This window comes from Squalius cephalus (assembly GCF_949319135.1).
Source record: "Squalius cephalus genome assembly, chromosome: 19".
NCBI classification, from domain to species: domain Eukaryota; kingdom Metazoa; phylum Chordata; class Actinopteri; order Cypriniformes; family Leuciscidae; genus Squalius; species Squalius cephalus.
The window spans coordinates 4,697,944-4,719,591 of record NC_137140.1 but is presented as its reverse complement, the minus strand read 5'-3'; the positions used below and the strand labels follow the sequence as shown (position 1 = coordinate 4,719,591).

The 21,648-nt window shown below is 39.3% G+C and overlaps 2 protein-coding genes across 3 annotated transcripts in view; both read left to right on the top strand.

Moving 5' to 3' along the window:
* The first annotated feature begins 298 nt into the window (after positions 1 to 298).
* LOC307147055 (uncharacterized protein) lies at positions 299 to 7,919 on the top strand. The gene is made up of 6 exons (XM_079851505.1): positions 299 to 730; positions 915 to 4,397; positions 4,705 to 4,894; positions 4,976 to 5,064; positions 6,441 to 6,526; positions 6,622 to 7,919. Exons 1-6 carry the CDS (start codon positions 674 to 676, stop codon positions 6,680 to 6,682), a joined length of 3,966 nt encoding a protein of 1,321 aa, XP_079707631.1. The 5' UTR covers positions 299 to 673; the 3' UTR covers positions 6,683 to 7,919.
* Positions 7,920 to 10,619: 2,700 nt separating this feature from the next.
* The window catches only part of ppp4cb (protein phosphatase 4, catalytic subunit b), a 276,860-nt gene continuing 265,831 nt past the window's right edge, over positions 10,620 to 21,648 (top strand). Inside the window, exons 1-9 of one of the 2 annotated variants that reach the window (XM_079851555.1) lie at positions 10,620 to 10,772; positions 12,945 to 13,220; positions 13,317 to 13,368; positions 13,844 to 13,894; positions 18,252 to 18,353; positions 18,450 to 18,623; positions 18,751 to 18,877; positions 18,961 to 19,150; positions 20,675 to 21,556. In XM_079851555.1, the coding sequence (XP_079707681.1) occupies positions 13,123 to 13,220; positions 13,317 to 13,368; positions 13,844 to 13,894; positions 18,252 to 18,353; positions 18,450 to 18,623; positions 18,751 to 18,877; positions 18,961 to 19,150; positions 20,675 to 20,804 (924 nt within the window). In that variant the 5' untranslated portion in view covers positions 10,620 to 10,772; positions 12,945 to 13,122 and the 3' untranslated portion in view covers positions 20,805 to 21,556. Of the gene's footprint in view, positions 10,773 to 12,944; positions 13,221 to 13,316; positions 13,369 to 13,843; positions 13,895 to 18,251; positions 18,354 to 18,449; positions 18,624 to 18,750; positions 18,878 to 18,960; positions 19,494 to 20,674; positions 21,557 to 21,648 lie in introns of those variants that run through there. The other variant, XR_013819214.1, reaches the window with a different exon arrangement.

The following is a 21,648-nucleotide window of genomic DNA, read 5'->3' as shown; positions in this document are numbered from 1 at the left end:
AAGCTAATATCTGAAATATCTTGACGGAAGTTTTGGGAGCTGCTTGCGCTTGTTGCGCAGCTATAACTGTTGCATCATAAAACTATGTTTGTGTTTCAAGATCTAATAAGATTCCTTCATAGACAGCATTTTGGTGCTTTCTGACTCCGAGGTACTTAAATAGCCTATTATGATTTCAACCATGACGTACGAACGCTGTACGCGTCTAAAATAGGCAGGCACGCCTGTAGCGCCAAAAAGTCCACAACGCGCCTGCCAAAAATGCCGTCTATTTAGGCAGCTCACTAGGATTTGACACGCAGCCGGTAAACTATAGAGAAGTGTTCACAGAAATGATGTGTGGTTGGACATGACAGGCTCAATGACTCTTATGTTTTTCTCACCACAAACCAGCTCCGTGCGAGTGTCTGTGCTTGTGCGTTGGATGGTGTTAATGCAGCTTCACACTGCACGTCTTCCTCATTTAAACGCCGGACATATGAGCATCACGAACTAAACAAATGCGAACTCCGTCAGTAAGTCACCATATAACTTCCTTTAAAGAACTTAACTTACAAAAAGGACATGTGCTTGTAATGGTCTGAATGTTGTGAAGAAACTTTCGCAATCAAATCAAACTTCGAAGGAGCTTCATTGATCTGTCAGCACTTCATCATTTTTCATTTAATCGGCTATGGATGCGCCTGAATCCTCGGTGAACCGTATTGGTCGCACTATTTGGACTGTTTGGGTGAGTAAATGCAGTACCCTTTTACAATCAACGAGTTTCACTGATTGAGTTGTGAATAATGATGACTAATCTGTGTGATTACGATCAGTTTGTAATGTATAGAAAGCTTAGTATGTATCAAACAATTCTATATATTTGTATCTTAATGAGTCTTTTTTTTTTTTTTAATGTTTTGCTGATTTAGGGTTATCTGTCAGGGGCTGTTGCAAAATATCTGAGACCGGAAGTCACAGATGTAGGAAACCAAAGATCAGATGAGATTGACTTGAGTGCAGCAAAAAAGATTAACAGAGAAGTAAAGGCAAATAGTAGTGAGAAGGAAGAGAATAAATCAAATTATAATGACAAAAGCACAGGGGAGGTCAAGTGTTCCCCACCTGAAGTCAGAGTGCAAGTGGCCTCGGTACAGTGGGAAAACACTGATGTGGTCAAAGACGACAAGAATGATGAACTTCATGTTGACACTGCAAGAAAACAAACTTACCATTGTGCAATGTGGTCAGCTGAGACCGATCATGAAGGGAGCATTTCAGGTGATTCAGAAAGCAGAGAATGCAAGAGTGGCATGCATGTTGAGAAAGAAGCAGTTTCATCCGATGAGGGTCAGGCTAAAAGAGTATATGCAAACAGTAAGGACAGTGAAATTGTTCAGGAGTTGGATGAAACTGGGCGGATTGAACAAAAGGATGGTAACAATGAAGAATGTGATCAGAAATATGAGGATGAAAAGTGTTCAAAGAAGAGAGAAGATCCAGATAGTGCAGATGTAACTTTCCGATCTGAGCTTTCTAGACAAGATGTAGAACAGGAAAAGGAGATGAACATGATGGACCTTGGAGAGACAGAATGCATTGGAGGTCTGAAACATGAAGATTTTATTGATGAAATGGAGAAAACAACTGTTGGCCTGAAGGATCGGGTGGAAACTGAGATTGATGAAGACCAAGGACCTGAATTACCAGCTGATGCATTTGTTCTTGCAGTGCAAGATTTGCCACCAGAGTTGGAATATTCTGCAGAGGAAGCTGATGGCCTTTCTAAGCCTGAAAGGCTGAAAGTACTGGAAAAATATTATGATGAAATTGCAGAATTCTGTAAATATGAGGTTGAGGAGATGATTCCAGAAAATAGGGGTGCAACCGAGAGTGAACAAGACCCGATTAAATCTGAGTTACAGGAGTCAGCAGAAACACTGCAAAGAGTTTCCAAAGAAAAACATATATTGAACATTGAAACAGAACTGAAAATGACTTCAGTATTGGATGAGTTTTTTGAAACCGTTAATACACCAGAAGACTCCCTGCAGTTAGATTCAAAACAGGATACTCCAGAAAATACTTCAGAAACAGGAACTGGCTTGCCTGTGGTGGCCATAAAAACTGAAGGCATGTTTTCAAATCCGATTGTTTGTGAGTTCCCTGGAGAATCGAGGAAAATGCCAGAGACTGCTTTGGGATGTTTTGAGGAGATCAAAACTGAGCCTCAAAGTCTTGCAGAAGAGCAAACAGAAAAAGTAACTTTTATCGCACGCTTTGTTGAGCATCCCGAGACACCGAAAGCAGTTGAGGAAGCTGTGGAGATTGAACAAGACATTGAAACTCCAATCGAATCCTTGAGTGCAACAGAAAGTCAGACACATCAGGAAATAGACGACACCAAGTTCTCTCTTAAAAAACACGTTGAATTAAAAACTGAGCTGATTGTTGAAACAACAGAAATAAAGATCAGTTCCGAAGACGAAGCAGAGCCATTTGAGACACAAAGTCAGTCATCAAACATCAGAAATATCACTTCACAGACACATGAGCTTCTTGAGTTCACAGAAAGAGAAAGCAAATCATCTCAAGAAACAATGGACACTTTCAGTGAATCACTGGGAAATTCGAGTGTTTCTGAAATCACTGGAACTGCAGAGATACATGTTACAGAGGACCAAACAGATGCCAAACCTGTATTAACAAGGACTTTGAGCCCATCCCACCTTGCACATCTGCAAGGTGAATCAGAGCAATGCATTGAGGAGCAGGAGACTCTGGACACAGATGTGGCGAAGATCGCTTTACAGTATGTAGAAGAAATAACAAATCAAGTCTTGAAGGAAATGACAGAAATGGAAATGAACTTGGTAAAAGAAACAGAAACTTTGGAAGGACTTTCAACAGAAGAACTTGGTGATGCAGAATATCAAGGACCTGAAGAATGTGTGTCAGTTGGTGCATTTATTCTGGAAGAAGAAGGGAAGTTATTGGGTGAAACAATGGGAAGTATAATGGAGGTGGAACACACATGCAGGGAAGTTGCTAAACAAAATGAGCAAGATATTATTTCACAAGAGTGTGAAACAACTGAAGCTGATCAACAAACTCATCTTTGTGCTGGGACAGATCATGGAGGGAGCAGTTCATGTGACACAGAAAGCGACACACATGTTGAGAATGAAGCAGTTTCATCCAATGAGGGTCAGACTGAAAGAGTACATGCAAACAGTGAATGTAAGGAGAGTGAAACGGCACTAGAGTTAGATAAAACTAGGCAGATTAAGCAAAAAGATGATAACGACGAAGAACATGATCAGAATCATGAGGATGAAAAGTGTGAAATGAAGAGCGAAGATCCAGATAACTCAGAACACGGAAAGCAGATGAACATGATGGACCATGGAGAGACAGAAAGCAGTGGAGGTTTTAGACATGCAGGTGAACATCTTATTGATGAAAAGGAGAAAAATATTGTTGACCAGAATGATCACGAGAAAACTGAGATTAATGAAGACCAAGGACCTGAATTACAAGTGCCAGCTGATGCGTTTGTCCTTGAAGAAGGAAGGAAGTTATTAGGTGAGACAATGGAGGTGGAAAATGCATGTCGTGACGTTGTTAAACAAATTGAGCTACAAAGTTCCCCAGAGTGTGAAACAACTGAAGCTGATCAACAAACTCATCTTTGTGCTGGGACAGATCATGGAGGGAGCAGTTCATGTGACACAGAAAGTGACACACATGTTGAGAATGAAGCAGTTTCATCCAATGAGGGTCAGACTGAAAGAGTACATGCAAACAGTGAATGTAAGGAGAGTGAAACGGCACTAGAGTTAGATAAAACTGGGCAGACTGAGCAAAAAGATGATAACGACGAAGAATGTGATCAGAATCAAGAGGATGAAAAGTGTGAAATGAAGAGCGAAGATCCAGATAACGCAGAACACGGAAAGCAGATGAACATGATGGACCATGGAGAGACAGAAAGCAGTGGAGGTTTTAGACATGCAGGTGAACATCTTATTGATGAAAAGGAGAAAAATATTGTTGACCAGAATGATCACGAGAAAACTGAGATTGATGAAGACCAAGGACCTGAATTACAAGTGCCATCTGATGCGTTTGTCCTTGAAGAAGGAAGGAAGTTATTAGGTGAGACAATGGAGGTGGAAAACCCAAGTCGTGAAGTTGTTAAACAAATCCAGCTACAAAGTTCCCCAGAGTGTAAAACAAATGAAGCTGATGGACGTCATGATCAGATACAGAAAGCCATTGCTGGAGAAACAGAGTCGAGCGGTCATGAAGACTTCATGGAAATCAGCAGACCTGGGATGAAAAGAGGATTTGATAGCGTGAGCAAAGACCTTCCAGTGGTGAAGATAAAAGGAACATTTGATTTGGATCTACAGGTAATATTAAATATTTTGAGTAAAAGCTCTACTATTATATTCAAGTTAATTTTTCTAGTGCTTTTCACAATACTTTTTGTTTCAATGCATGTTTTCAATGTTACAATCAGGAAGTATTCAGTTATCAGTCATAATAGTAATGTTCATATGGCAGTTATATACAGCTATAAGATAATACAAGTTATGTGGTTAGTAAACATCATCTATTCAGTTAAGCAGACATAAAGATTACTGCATTTATATTATAGAAATTAAAGTGTGATCCTACATCAATAAAGTTAAACCTATCATGACTTTTTATCCACAGGCATCTGAGGACTCATCTTTGGACTTTACCGTTCAGAAGTCTAGAATTGCTGTGAAGAATCCCCTAGTTCGGCCACCCAAAGACCCCAGAAAGCTCCTTTACAAGATCTCCTTCGAACCGCTTCTCCCAAAGCCTCCACCATGTGAAGTCTCTGTTCCAAGTAAAGGGGGGGTTGGATTTAAACTCCCAGGTATTTACCTCAATAAAACCTTCATGAAAAGTGCATTACAATTTTATCAGTGCATTAAATCAGTCCATTATATATTTTTAGGACTGGGCGCAGGGATGCCGGCTCTGAGAAGAACTGAATTTGGGAAGCAAGTGAGAGAAGGAGAAGCAGAGCGCACACTACATCCACAGGTACATAACAGAGTCCTCATGGAAACATGGCGATGCTACTGTAGGATCTAAGCACAGTATTACACTCAAAAATATGTAGGCCTATATTTAAGATTTATGTATTTGAATTGCATATAAAATTTCTGCCCATTTGGATTACACAGTTTTTAACATAAAGTGAGAAACTTAAAGGGGTCATATAATGCCATTTTTGTACAAGCTAATATGATTCTTTAGGGTCTAAATTAAAAGTTTGTAATATACTTTAATTAAAAATTCTCCTTAGTATTGTAAGAAAACACTAATTTTACCTGGTCAAAAACAGCTCTGTTTTCAGCATGCCGTTTAAGTGCATGTGTCTTTAAATGATAATGAGCTTTGCTCACCCGGCCCCTCTGTTCTGTGCGTACACCCTTTGTAACACAATAACACAATAACCATAACGCGTTGTTCATTATAAACGTGGGATTATGAATTATATTGAGAACGTCGAACATAGAAAACATGCCGTAATGTACCCTGAGTGTAAACCTTAGCCGCATTCATCGTGAAGCGTGCTAGCGATTTGCAAAGCGATTAATTGCAAAGATTAATATAAATATGAATATAAAGGTTAATAAAACGTAACACTCACTTCTTCTTCTGGAGGTGCAGCAGGAACACGAATAGTTGGTTCCGATCCTTTTTTCAGGAGCAGCTTCTTAGCAAAACCAGGTTTATACTGACCCTCGTTTGTAAAGCAGTCTGGTGTGTGAAATGATTCGCGCAAACATGAAAGCATTGACGTTGATCGTGGGGAATATTCATAACACACATTTCAGTACAATCAACTTGTAAAAGTGCATGTAACATTATATGACCCCTTTAATGTGATGCATATTTGGCAGTCGTAGATAAATGAAACAAGTAAGAAACAGCAAGATTTCTGCATGCAAAAACGATGGCATAGTTTATTATCTATTTGCATCTATTTGATTTTATTTAAATGATACAATTTTCAAAATGTATTCATTCAAATTATTCAGTTAAAAAGTATGAACATGGGTAGAATATGGCTAGCTGTGGAACAAGCAACATTTAGTTAGTTAAAATGTATGAGATTGAAAGAAATTGGATTTATTGATGATAAATATGTAAACCTGGTTATTGTGTATTTGTTTAATTTATTAGTACTACTACAGAAATCTTACCCGTTTCATGTATGTATGACTGACAAATATGTGTCATATTAAGTTTATTAGTTTGTTATTTGTATTGTGCATTACATTTTTATCCAAATGAGTGGTCATTTTATATACAATTCAATTGCATAAATCTTAAATTTAGGCCTAAAATGTTTGTATCCAGGTGGTTATTATAGGTGTTGATGTGTAGTATTATAACTGTGTCTTTCTCAGCAAAAGTCAGTTGCAGTAACAGAGGATTCTGTCAAACAAGAGCAGGTGTCAGCTAAACCCAAATGGACACCCCCGAAGCTTCCTGGGTATGGCCTGAAATATCAATCTGAATTCTTAATTTAATTAAATTTTGTTCACAAATAAAGAACTAACGTTTTTTTCTTTATTTTGTTTTGTGCAGCATGGGGAGTCCCTTGATGATGGCGGAACTCAAAAACAAACTCAAAAAGCCTAAGGAGTGATACATTTCATTACATCATGATTTTCAAAGGCATTCTTCATCTATTCTTTATTTGTCAGCTGTTGTCGTATTCAAGCACTATGCAGCCTGGTAAATATTGTATGAAATTATTCTATTGCACAAGTACGCAGCTGTAGCACAACGTTTCATTTTACTTCATTTCATTTATTTTTCTCAACCGTTTAACTGAGCTTGTAAGTCTTTATTTGTGTCTGTATTTATTTATATTGGAAGAAAAACAAGTATGAGGAAAAAATGTTGTAAGCATACAAAAAAATAAAAAAAATGCACTTTTTCACTTCAGTATTTAGTTTCTGTGACAGTAGTACAAAAAATGTCAGCCCTCATAATCAGGTGGGAGTAGAAAGCCTCTGCCGGTCACGAATATCTGTTTGCCACTAGAGGGCAGAGGAGAGCCGCTGGTTATTCATCACAACACCACTAGAGGGCAGAAGAGTCCATTTAAATATTTAAATTTTAAGTACTTACTTAATTGGCATGATTGTGTTTACATGCAGTATTACTAAAGCATTATACACACAAAAAAATGACAAAGGGACAAAATGTACAATATAGCAAATAACAATAAAAATAGTACTAGAATAAGGTGCAAAGTAATTCATAAAATAAGATTTAAAAAATCGAATATATATATATATATATATATAATGTATGTTGAATAAATTATATTGATCAAGGCAGAAGTTTTTTGGAATGAAAGTCTCTGGCTGTTATATCACGCTGCCACTAGAGGGCAGCAGAGAGTCATTGGATTCAGTTGTGATATTGATATACTGATCTACATGCATAAACATTTTTTACTTATTTTGGAGTTGTCCTTATTCAAAATGATTTCTGCTCATTAGAGATCATATCATGCCCAGCTTTCAACTTTGTTTTGAAAATGTTTTATTTGGCTTCTTTTTTTTTCTTTTTTTTTACTTATGACATGTCTGTCCAGAAGAAATATTATTTGATTAATTTGTTACTTCGGATGGCAAAATTTAGTTGACATAAATGTAAGTATGGTGGTCATAAACCACTATTTTTGCTAACCAGAAGTTTAGCAATACCTAAAAGACCATTTATAATCTGAAAAACAAGAAAGCTCAATGTTGTAACCTAAGTTTTTTTTATTATTGTGTGTTTTTTTGTTTTTCTAAAACTGTCTTTATATACCACCTGGCTATTGTTAAATGTTGAAAGCTCTAATAAAAAGAAGAGTCATTGGCTGTCATAAACAGTAGTATGTCAGTGTGCCACCAGAGGGCAGCAGAGAATCATTGATTAGCTGCCATATATCACTCTGCCACTAGAGCGCAGCAGAGAGTCATTAGCTGTAATATATGTAAGTACGCCACTAGAAGGCAGCAAAGAGTCATTAGCTGTAATATATGTAAGTACGCCACTAGAAGGCAGCAAAGAGTCATTAGCTGTAATATAAGTACGCCACTAGAAGGCAGCAAAGAGTCATTAGCTGTAGTAAGTACACCACTAGAGCGCAGCAGAGAGTCTTTAGCTGTAGTAAGTACGCCACTAGAGCGCAGCAGATAGTCATTAGCTGTAATATATGTAAGTACGCCACTAGGAGCAGCAGAGAGTCATTAGCTGTAATATATATCAGTACTCCACTAGAGCGCAGCAGAGAGTCATTAGCTGTTATATATGTAAGTACGCCACTAGAAGGCAGCAAAGAGACAGCTGTAATATAAGTACCCCACTAGAGCGCAGCAGAGAGTCTTTAGCTGTAATATAAGTACCCCACTAGAGCGCAGCAGAGAGTCTTTAGCTGTAATATGTAAGTACGCCACTAGGAGCAGCAGAGAGTCATTAGCTGTAATATAAGTACCCCACTAGAGCGCAGCAGAGAGTCATTAGCTGTAATATAAGTACCCCACTAGAGCGCAGCAGAGAGTCTTTAGCTGTAATATAAGTACCCCACTAGAGCGCAGCAGAGAGTCTTTAGCTGTAATATGTAAGTACGCCAATAGGAGCAGCAGAGAGTCTTTAGCTGTAATATGTAAGTACGCCACTAGAGCGCAGCAAAGAGTCATTAGCTGTAATATATATCTGTACGCCACTAGAGCGCAGCAGAGAGTCTTTAGCTGTAATATAAGTACCCCACTAGAGCGCAGCAGAGAGTCTTTAGCTGTAATATGTAAGTACGCCACTAGGAGCAGCAGAGAGTCATTAGCTGTAATATATGTAAGTACGCCACTAGAGTGCAGCAGAGAGTCATTAGCTGTAATATATGTAAGTACGCCACTAGAGCGCAGCAGAGAGTCAGTAGCTGTAATATAAGTATGCCACTAGAGCGCAGCAGAGAGTTATTAGCTGTAATATATGTAAGTACGCCACTAGAGTGCAGCATAGAGTCATTAGCTGTAATATATGTAAGTACGCCACTAGAGCGCAGCAGAGAGTCAGTAGCTGTAATATAAGTATGCCACTAGAGCACAGCAGAGAGTTATTAGCTGTAATATATGTAAGTATATTAAGTTTTAAGTACTTACTTAATTGGCTAGAGCGCACTAGAGCGCAGCAAAGAGACAGCTGTAATATAAGTACCCCAATAGAGCGCAGCAGAGAGTCTTTAGCTGTAATATGTAAGTACGCCACTAGGAGCAGCAGAGAGTCATTAGCTGTAATATGTAAGTACGCCACTAGAGCGCAGCAGAGAGTCTTTAGCTGTAATATGTAAGTACGCCACTAGGAGCAGCAGAGAGTCATTAGCTGTAATATGTAAGTACGCCACTAGGAGCAGCAGAGAGTCATTAGCTGTAATATGTAAGTACGCCACTAGGAGCAGCAGAGAGTCATTAGCTGTAATGTATGTAAGTACGCCACTAGAGCGCAGCAGAGAGTCATTAGCTGTAATATAAGTATGCCACTAGAGCGCAGCAGAGAGTCATTAGCTGTAATATATGTAAGTACGCCACTAGAGCGCAGCAGAGAGTCATTAGCTGTAATATAAGTATGCCACTAGAGCGCAGCAGAGAGTCATTAGCTGTAATATAAGTATGCCACTAGAAGGCAGCAGATAGTCATTAGCTGTAATATATGTAAGTACGCCACTAGAGCGCAGCAGAGAGTTATTAGCTGTAATATATGTAAGTACGCCACTAGAGCGCAGCAGAGAGTCATTAGCTGTAATATATGTAAGTACGCCACTAGAGCGCAGCAGAGAGTCATTAGCTGTAATATGTAAGTACGCCACTAGAGCGCAGCAGAGAGTCATTAGCTGTAATATATATCTGTACGCCACTAGAGCGCAGCAGAGAGTCATTAGCTGTAATATATGTAAGTACGCCACTAGAGCGCAGCAGAGAGTTATTAGCTGTAATATAAGTATGCCACTAGAGCGCAGCAGAGAGTCATTAGCTGTAATATATATCTGTACGCCACTAGAGCGCAGCAGAGAGTCATTAGCTGTAATATATGTAAGTACGCCACTAGAGCGCAGCAGAGAGTCATTAGCTGTAATATAAGTATGCCACTAGAGCGCAGCAGAGAGTCATTAGCTGTAATATATATCTGTACGCCACTAGAGCGCAGCAGAGAGTCATTAGCTGTAATATAAGTATGCCACTAGAGCGCAGCAGAGAGTCATTAGCTGTAATATATATCTGTACGCCACTAGAGCGCAGCAGAGAGTCATTAGCTGTAATATATGTAAGTACGCCACTAGAGCGCAGCAGAGAGTCATTAGCTGTAATATATGTAAGTATGCCACTAGAGCGCAGCAGAGAGTCATTAGCTGTAATATATGTAAGTACGCCACTAGGAGCAGCAGAGAGTCATTAGCTGTAATATATATCTGTACGCCACTAGAGCGCAGCAGAGAGTCATTAGCTGTAATATATGTAAGTACGCCACTAGAGCGCAGCAGAGAGTCTTTAGCTGTAATATATGTAAGTACGCCACTAGGAGCAGCAGACGTCACATATGTGTGGCTTTCCAAAAGGGAGGCGCTTGACGCCGGGTGGTGGAAGAAAAAGACCGACGAGCCGGGTGGAAGCCCTAAAAAGCGAACTGACGTTATATTCCTTTGATTGCTCTATTTTTTACAGGTCTGTTCGGAGTGATTAAAGGTAGGTCCCACTCGTATATTTCTTGAACTCTGTTGTGGTTTAAGCGGTAAAGAAGCATAAGCTGGCCGTGTATTTGAGCAGATGTCTGGGCAGATGAGCTCATTTTCTCAGGCCTTTAACGTTAACGTTAGCTGCTCAGGCTAGTTAGCTCAGCTAATTCCGGATTGATTCGCCTGCTGCTGGAAACTGAGGTCGAGTTTGACATTAGAACATCGTGATGACTAATAATTATCGGTGGTGTGTTTATCATATTTGTCTAGAGGTTATTTAATTAATCAGGGAGTTTTCAGGAAAGTTGTGCCAGTCTAATTCACCGTCACATTGGGTAAGCGAACCAAGCCAAGTAGTTAACGTATACATGTTATGTAAGTTAGACCCTTTAATAATTTTGACAACGTATAGGAAGAGAAAGGCTTTCGATTTTTAAAATTATGTTTCAGCTTTTATTTTAAACAGAGCTGAGGTAACGTTAGCGCTCGGCTAAATTAGAAACCAAATTGAACTGTCATCCTATTGTGATTTGTATGTAACGTTAACGTTACCCGTTTTAGATTAGTTTTACTCGTTTGACTTTAAAATTAAGGTCGTGTATGACTGTGAAATGAGAACTTGTTTAACTTGAGTTGTGCTGCATAGTCAGCATTCTCTACCAAAGGCCATTGACCTCATTCACTAATAATTGCTCCTCTCATGACGTTGTTCATTACTATGATTACGACCGTACAATATTCAGATTTTACATCCTCATTAAACATTTGTGACTGTTTTCAGAAAGCCTAAAATGATTGTAAACAGCGTTTTGTTGGCCTCTCTTCTTCATGACGTCATATTGTGACGTCATTTGCGTTAACTAATGTTTTACTCACGGTTAGAAGCCAATTAAAGCTAAAACAAGTGTGCAATTTCTGCGTCACTACTATCACCACACGGAATGGCAAAATAACTAGACAGGTTTTCAAACAGTCCCCCGTTTGCTATTGGTCGAACAAACAAGTTAGTCCCGCCTCCAACGCACGCGATTGGTTTAAGCAATAGATCGCAACAGTTAAAATGTGAGCTACGAGTTTGTTAACCAATGGTGTTGCTTGTGTTGAAGCCGTCAGTGCGCATTATTATTTTAACATGGGGGTTTTTAATAATGTTTTTTTGACAGCAGAATTAAATCCCACCCTCGGACATAAATCATAAACCAATATTAAAATTAATTGAAACAAATTATTTAAAATAAATTATGTGGTTGGGAAAAGATGTCTACTCTTTTAAATCGAGACACGACCAAGGTGTGGGATAGGTCATACTCCACTGACCCATTGGCATTTACTGAAGGGTGAAGAAGCACCAAGACTGTAGTTAGTACCAGCAACTTGTCTATAAAACGTATACTTTTGGACTGCCCAATTTTTTATGTTATGAGACGGCGCTTTTTATCAGGACAAACTTTTAAGGACTTGTTTATGGATCCAGAAAAACTTTTAGGCTACAATTTTTTGCACAAGTACATCTCAAGAATATTTTATAGAATTGTACGTACTTATTGCTTGTTTTTTGTCTTAGTTGAATTTTATAAAATGTTTGTTTTCAGTATGCTGTATATATGACATTATGTTGTTAAATGTTTAATACGTAATGTAATAGCCGGTGATGCTGATATGGCAATAAACTCAAATACTACTACATGACAGCAGAATTTCTGGTAAAAACTACATTACCCATGATTCTGCAAAAAAAAAAAAAAGTTTCAATATAGCCTACACAACCTACATCTTTAAATTAATAGTTTTATATTTCTCCATCCTTCAATTGTCATTTGCCTTGCTTCATGGTATTGTAGTTCTTTCCCCTCATTATATCCATTAAGTTCACAGTCTTGCACCTTTTTTTTTTTTTTTTTTGCTTCAAATCAAAGTTTATAATGTTGAGATCCTCCTGGTTGGTTTGGTTCATGGCTTACAACTCTTAACTTTTTAAATGAATACTTCTGAAACCAAGCCCATTGAAAAAGCTTCTTGGGCTGTTTTAATATTTTAAAATTGTCACAGATCTACAAGATGTTTTAATTAACTTCATCACTACATCAGTCTTTTCATCACTGGAATAAGATAAATATATAGTATAGTTAAATTGACCGTATTAAAATAGTTTTTCCTGTTCTGTTTTCTTTACTCCTTACAGGTTGCTGTGCCCAGATTGGTCCCGCCACCTCTCCACGTCTCTTCATCTGGTGTGTGTGTGTGTCTGTTTGCATGTGTCCGTGTTTGGATTGCACAGAGAGACACTGTTAGTCCTACAGTAGCTGTATTCACGGGTTTCGTGTGAGGGGGAAACAGCTAGACGGTCTCGGCGATCCACCATGGGTGACATGAGTGATCTGGACAGACAGATCGACCAGCTGAGGAGGTGTGAGCTCATCAAGGAAAATGAGGTCAAAGCCCTGTGTGCCAAAGCCAGGTGATTACAACCAGTAGAAAACAAATCAGTTGCTTTAAAAAGCATTTTAATGTTGATCATAAGCTCATACAACACCAATGTGTGTGTGTGTTCCAGAGAGATTCTTGTAGAAGAGAGTAACGTACAGAGGGTGGACTCGCCTGTAACAGTAAGTATCCGCAAACGGTGCTTAGAGGGTAACACTTTACAGCAGGTTTCCTTTTGTTAACATTATTTAACTACATTAGTTAACATTAACTAACAATGAAAAGTACTTCTAAGGCATTTATCAACATTTAATGTTAATTTCAACACTTACTAATACATTATTAAAATCAAAAGATTTGATACGGTCACATGCCTATAACAAATATATTGCTCATTGTTAATGTTAGTTTACGCATTAACTGATGGGACCTAATTGTAGTTTCCAAGCTTTCTTCTGCAAAACTCAAAAGAAGATATTTTGAGTAATGTTAGTAACCTAACCGTTTTGGTGACTATTGACTTCCACAAAACAAACACAGGGATATTCCTCAAAGTATCTTCTTTAATGTTTCGCACAAGAAAGCAAGTAATTTCTTTAAGATTAAAAATGATTTGATCATGTAAATGAGAAGTAAAAAGCGCTTTCTTCTCTTCAGGTGTGTGGTGACATCCATGGGCAGTTTTATGACCTGAAAGAATTGTTTAGGGTAAGTTATTTTTCATGAAAAGTAAATGCAAACTGGTAAAGCGGTGCATGGAACGGCTTTCTTATATAATGAGCAGTGCTTCACACCGAATGTCAAGTCAATATTATTTGCAGAGCGCTTTGGCAATTCACATTATTTGAAAGCAGCTTTACAGAAAATCCTGGTGTTATTGTTTCTAATGAGTTGGGTTGATTTAGCAGATTAGAGTTGGGTGATTAATAGTTCTAAAGTTCCCTATTCCAGTCCTCAAGTCTCCCTGCTCTGCAAAGTTTGTATGTCTCTCTTATCTGACAGATCATCAGCTTGTTAGACGAGAGCTCTGTGAACCGGGTGCGTTCCAATTGACCGGGTCCCTATGAAGTGTTCACTGCTCCCTAAGCACGATATATCTGTTAAAGTTCACGTCACTTGACAAAATGCGTTATTCGCAACACCCTGCAATGTCATCAAACACAGATGAAACTCAAGTCACGCAACTATGGCTGCGTCCAAATCTTTAAAATGCTGCCTTCTGAGGATGCATTTCAAGGTAGCGTCTGAATCCAGTGTTAGCTACTCTTCCTGCCTCCTGAGATACCTTCATCTGATGGATTTTTGAAGGCAGCAGAGATGTATCCTTCGCTGTCTTTGATATCCCACAATCCTGTGCGTTCCGTTCTGTGACGGTTGAGCTAGAAAAATAAAGATGGCGTCTGAAAGTTGCGATTTGCGTGTAATTGTACGTTTTAGACCAATGTTTTCCACTAATGATCTCATTATCTTATTTATTAAATATTTGCTTAGTTTTCATCAAAGCTCGCTCTATTTTGCGCTAGATCATTAAACCGTTACGCTGTCTCAGAAGTCTGTCCAAAATCAGTTTCGTGAGGTACCTCCGTGTGCAAACGCTGCCTACAAAAGCCACGTTTCCACTGAAATTACCCGGAACGATTTGTCCCAGGACCTTTTTTCCCCTAGACCTGTTGCTGTCTGCGTTTCCACCGCGGTCTAAAGTACCGTAAAAAAATTAGGCAAATAGTCCGGTGACGTAGGACTGCGTGCGACTTTACAGTTCCCACTGGATTTCGTCCTCTGAATTTAAGCTTAATAAAGCCTGAACCTTGTCGTCGGTCCATTGGTCGTTTTTAAACTCCATTGTTGATTCGAATAGCAGACAACTGTTACTGCAAGCACCGCAACAGATGAAATGCTGCGTGGACTCAACCAATCAAAATGCGGCATGAACTCAACCAATTAGCATGTTCAGCGCCCAAGTCCCACCCCTGAAAGCTCCTGAACTTTGAAGAAGTACTACCTCACAAGCAGGGACTTTCGTTGGGGGAAATATTTACCCAGAACTTCATTTAGACCCTGATTCCTGCAGTCCCACCCCAAAGTCCCTAGTTCCTGGGAAAAGTTCCTGCGGTGGAAATGCGGCTGAAGTCATTGCCTGATTAGGCAGCGAGATGCAGCCTGTGTTTGTGGCTGAGGCGCGTAGCATTTCTTTACAAAGGGACAGCGCCAACTACTGGCCTGGCAGCAAAATACAGCGGTTGTAGTTGTTTTCTCGGATCTGTGTGAACGGGTACCCTGGTAATCCAGAGTTCTCGCGAGATCACAAGTTGAATTTGCTTAGCGAGTTACTCTGGTGTCGAGTAATGATGCTCATTAAATATGCCCCTCGATCTGAGCTGCACCAATCACATCGGGTTATCTGATAGAGGCGGGCCAGAGGCGAGCTAAACAGAAGACGACAGCGCTGTGACGTCGAAGTCATTAGTAAACATTGCAAGATGGCTATGGATGAACACCAGTTGTTTGAAACGGCTTTGGCCGCTACAATGAACGAGTTAGACTTGGCTTTTTATTTCAAACAGGAACAGAAGACGGCGCTCGAATCGTTCCTTTGCAAGAAGGACGTTTTTGCCGACCGGATACAGCAAGAGTCTAATCTACCAATTATGGCGTATGGGGTTTATTGTGATTGGTCGTAGTGTTATCCAATTGTGTGCAGTGAGATTTTCAAATGCACGCTTGGTGCCGCCCCTCGAGCTGGGTGATTTTCATTTGTCGACGCCAGACCATTAATCTTTCAGATTTAGCTCTGGATTTCCAGGCTAGTGAACGGGATCATTTTGACAGCATTGTCAAAAAATACAAAGGATTTTAGTACATCATTGTTGTGTAAATGTACCCTTAGTTGGAATCAAAAGAGTGGTGCGGTTATTTACTTAAAGGGGACCTATTATGCCCCTTTTCACAAGATGTAAAATAATTCTCTGATGTCCCCAGAGTGTGTATGTGAAGTTTTAGCTCAAAATACCCAACAGAATTTTATTTACAGCACGTTTAAAGGGTAACTAAACCCCTGGTCAGAGCCTGACTCCACCCACTGGCAATATTTGAAAAATGCTAGAAAAGTGGGCAGACCCCAGCGGAGATAGAGGGACGAACCGTGAGCGGAAGGGCGTGCACCTGAGAGTCCTGCTGTCAGACTGTCTAAAATGGAGAGTTTGCTCACAGGGTCGCAAGACGACGTAAATATGCATCTGATGAGTTTTATCGAGTTGATGTCAATAGCGCGCGCTCTCTATAGGCATATTCATATTTTGCCGCTATGTGAAAAAATCCAGCAAAATGCGCCGACGCGTTTGTCGACCCCAGAGGATTAACTTTAGCCTAACCATAAATTGTGATTAAAATATATATGATGATCACTCACATCAAGACGCCGCTGCGGTGGTGGAGTCCATGCAGGAGGAGCAGCGTTTGGCACTGCGTCGCTTTTCAGCGCGAGCTGTGTGGAGAAGCCCATTTCCACCTCTATTGCGTTGGAAAAGCAATTCCGCGTAAAATGCAGGTTTCACACTCACGGTCTTCCAGGCCAAGTGCATGCAAACACTGGCGCCTAATTTACAAGTCTGCTGGAAAGCTATGCAGTCCAGCAGTGCTGTTGCACCCAGCAACACTACACCTACCACTGTACTAAATACAGATAAATCTACGCTAGCTCATCCAAGGGCGTGGTGAGCTCGTACCAAGGGAGGGCGTGGTGAGCTGGAACCTGCTTACGTCACGCAGTACCTTTTAGCTCACGCAGTACCGCAACATCCAATAGGAAAATTCAACTGCAGTAGCCACCGTTCAACCTGAAGAGGGCAGCACTCAGACGTTTTTACACCATATATTGTAGAATTAAAACACTTTATACCCAAATGTCAAAAAAGTTACTCGAATCAATGAACAGCACTAATAAAGCCCCATTCTTACAGATCATTAACTAAAAAAAGTTGGTTTAGTGTTTAGTTACCCTTTAAAACATCATTTTTTGGGTCTGTGAAAAACGCACTGTTTTAGTGCTTCTCCTTTAAATGCTAATGAGCTGCTGGTTCACGGGACGGGGGCGGAGCCTAAGCAGCCGCGATAAGAGCCAGAACAGGGAAGATGATAATAATAAAACAGACAGTCACAGTAATGGTGTTCATTTCGACCATAAAAATGCCTACAGAGTCAGAGAATATATGCTGTATGGAGTTGGAAAAGGTATAGTTTAGTTTAATTACGATTATAACCTATTTGGCATTGCTTGTATACACTATTAATGCAAGCCTGCTGTAGGACTCCGTCTGACGATCTGAATTGTCTGAATGATGACACAAAATATACTGATGAGTTTAATAAAGTTTACTGTATGTCACACAAAAGATGAAGCATCAGTTTTTCTTCAGAAAATCACTGTTAGAGCTGAGTAAACAGTATAAGAAGTGCATAAGTAACTTACATAAATTTCTGTTGAGTTGAGGGAGGATTTTCTTTGAAAACAAAATGAATCCACCTCGTCTTCACTGGCTGGCAGATTTCAAGAGTAAATAGAGAGAGCTATGTGAATGAATACATCCAGCTACAACACCTTCAACGCTTGGGAGATGCTTCGACGCTTCTCGTGAGTGCATTGCTGCAGCAATGGCTGATGTGTACAACTCACAGTGAACTCGATCAGGGGGGTCTAAGTTATAACGGCAGTGTCAGTCAACACTCGGGGGCGGGGCCTGTGGCTTTAGTGATGTCACTAAAGCCACATTCTGAAAACGGGTCGTTTGGAGAGACTGCTTTTGATTTGTGGAGATTAAAAAAAAAGGAGTGAGTGGATTTTTATCACTGTAGGGTTGTTGTGTACACACACTGCCAACACACATTTATGTCCAAACACCATACAAAAGTGAATTTTGCATAATAGGTCCCCTTTAAATACATGCTAGATGTCTTATTGAGCTGCATATTTAGGAATCAAGCGTACTGGTTATTTAACTGGAATATACTGACTAATCTATTAGTAATTGATTAATAAATGAGTGTTTAAAAATCTGTTCTCCTTCAGGTGGGAGGCGATGTTCCAGAAACAAACTACCTCTTCATGGGAGATTTTGTGGACAGAGGGTTTTACAGTGTCGAGACCTTTCTGCTGCTTCTTGCCCTCAAGGTACTGTCATTGTGTTATTCATAGGACGTCTGTAATGAAATGTGACGCTTGTCGTTGTTATAATTGGACATAATGTATGGTAATGGCTCCTCGCAGGTGCGTTATCCAGACAGAATCACCCTAATTCGGGGAAATCACGAGTCCAGACAGATCACGCAGGTGTACGGCTTTTACGATGAGTGTTTGAGAAAATACGGCTCGGTCACGGTATGGAGGTACTGCACAGAGATCTTCGACTACCTGTCCCTCTCAGCCATCATTGATGGGAAAGTGAGTCTGTTTGTTAGTTAAAGGGATAATTCAGCCAAAAAACTAAAATAGAATTGAATTTTTTGGGTAAACTAGCCCTTTATCTCTTGTTTCCTCAACACTGGCCTGACTTGGATTTGTTTCTCAGATCTTCTGTGTACACGGAGGCCTGTCGCCCTCAATCCAGACTCTGGACCAGATCAGAACCATCGACAGGAAACAGGAAGTGCCTCATGACGGGCCCATGTGTGATCTTTTGTGGTCTGATCCTGAAGGTAATTCTGATTTCTGGAATACCGCAGATATGTTCTTCATCATCAGCATCTCATTATATGAACGTATCCCCTGTCTGACTCAGACACCACCGGCTGGGGCGTTAGTCCGCGAGGTGCTGGATATCTGTTCGGCAGTGACGTCGTGGCCCAGTTCAACGCCGCCAACGACATCGACATGATTTGCAGGGCGCACCAGCTTGTCATGGAAGGTTACAAGTGGCACTTCAACGAGACTGTCCTCACTGTGTGGTCCGCTCCGAATTACTGCTACAGGTGGGTTTGTGTCACAGCCACTGAGTTACGAGATGTGTCCATGTAGAGAAAGAAAAGTATAGTCATTGTTATCGGAACTATCGTTTATTTTTAGTATCTAAGTTACCATTATAGTGTGTTTTGATATTTTGAATTAGTTTTTATTTGAAAGTTTTAGTAATTGCATTCATTTATTTATTTATTTTATGTCTTCATTTTAATAGTTTTAATTTTTTTTTTTTTTTACTGAAAATGAGAAGCATTTCCTTGGCAACTTGCTGAAATGAAAAAGTTTTTTTTCTTTTTTTTTCTGTATTTAAATAAGTTCACTTTTATTTTATTTAAAAAAAAAAATACAATTTTAGTTTAATTCAATAATTTGTTTTATTTTTTTCTAATGTCTTTTTTTCGCTTTTGTTTGAATTGTTTTGTTTTATTTATTGACTGGTACATCAGTTTCTAATACATTAGTGAAATCCTTGAAAATGAGTAAGGTTTTTGAGTAGTTTTATTTTTTATTTCTACAGTTTTTTTTTTTTTGTTGATGTATGTTTGTACATCAAGTTAAACTAAAATGAAGATGAGTAATGTTATAGCTGAAATAAAACATGTTTTTTTAATATTTGTTTTTTAGTTACAAACAAACAACATCAATTGCAATTTCACTATTAACCGTGATTTTAAAACGTCACGGATAATTAATCGTAAAGGCTCCACTGCACCGTGTGTTTCTGTTGCACGGAACGGAACTGTTGCAACTTGCACAAAACGAAAACAAAGTTGTGCCGTGTTTCTCAGAGACACGGAGGCTTCTACTGTACACACTCGATTAACTATGGCAGAGGGACCAAACAGCAAAGCTTTATTTCCACCAATGGAACGCCTGAAGTCGTCAGTCTATGTTCTAGCTGAGCCCCCAGAGTCAGTTTAAGGCGACCCTTATTTTAGAACACACTATTTCCATGCCGAAGCCACACATGTATCGCATTTGTTTTTTATTGTTTATTCAAAATATTCACAAACTTGTTTATTATATCATGAATTATGATATATTCCGATTGTCAAATTTGTGGAAGTGAATGTTTTGTCGTTTAAACACCTTTATAATGTTAGTTGATATAAAGCGTGATGAATTTGCGCCGCAATTCAGAGGATCTGACAGATTTACATCGTGAAATTTCATTCATTTTTCCCGAAATGCATAACAATAAGTGGCCAGTGAACATGGGAGAAGAATAAACTTTGTTTCATACACAATGTGCATTTGATATGAATACATTTTTCTGAATATTGCAGCTTCCACAGACATTAGTGTTACCATCAATATAGTACTTCATTTAAATCTCTGAAACCTCAATTAAACATTGTGTGACTAAAAACACTAGAATAGTTGTGTATGAAAAGCACTGGGCGCGTCCGTCTCTGGCTCAGTGCCAGCAAACGTAAGGCTGTAAGAGATATTATTAATAAAAAGAACTAATAATTCATAAAAAAATATTATTGGTAATTATTTAACATGGTGATGTCCCCTTTTCTTTGTCACAGATGTGGTAATGTGGCGGCAATCTTAGAGCTTGACGAGCACCTGCAGAAAGAATTCATCATATTCGAAGCTGCTCCACAAGAAACGAGAGGCATTCCCTCCAAAAAGCCAGTTGCTGACTACTTCCTGTGAGCTTCCTGTGTCCTTAGGATGCAAGCACTCTCAACAGGAAGTGGTGCCCTGTGTGTACTTGTATTTCTCTTTCTGTTTCCCTTTCCCTGCCCAACTGTCTTAATTGTGCTTCTTTTTTTTTTTTTTACTTTCTCTATAATATTCCGTTTCTTTTTCTACTTTCCATCCACTTTCACATTCTTCAACTTTGCCATCAAGACACACATTGGCATTTTATTCTCACCCACTGCTGTGAAATCTCTTGCTCTCAGACTCATTGTATGCTGTAGATGTAGACGTTTATTATGTATGTGAATAGCAGTAAGGGAAGGTGGAAGGTGGCGTTTCACGTGTTCCTCGGAAAGCTGCGTTTTGAAACGGCAGGTTAAAACAGGTTGTTGGACATTTTACTTTTTATTCATTTTCTTCCTGTATGTTCTCTTCTCACGCAAGTTGTAAATGTGTAAGAGAATGGGTATGACACATTTCCTGCTTTGATTATAGTTTAGTTATCTGTTTTCACCGAGTCATCACAGTTTCACAGCTTTTGAGTTTTGTGAAGGAAACGACTGCAGATGCTGAGCTCCCAACACTGCAGTAAGAGATACATATAAATATATATGGACATTAACTACACTGGAAAACATGAACACGACACACACACAAACCAAACTGGATTTAGAAAATTTGCTTTTCCCCTCTTGACTGTTTTCTCTATAGGACTTATTGTTGATTTTTATTTTTAATTTGTGAAAATAAAATGTACTTTTGTATGAATTTAAGATGTGATTTTTCTGGTTTTCCTCATCAATTTGTCAGATGCTCTGCCTGATCAACTCCTCCACTTATTTCATCCACTCTATCA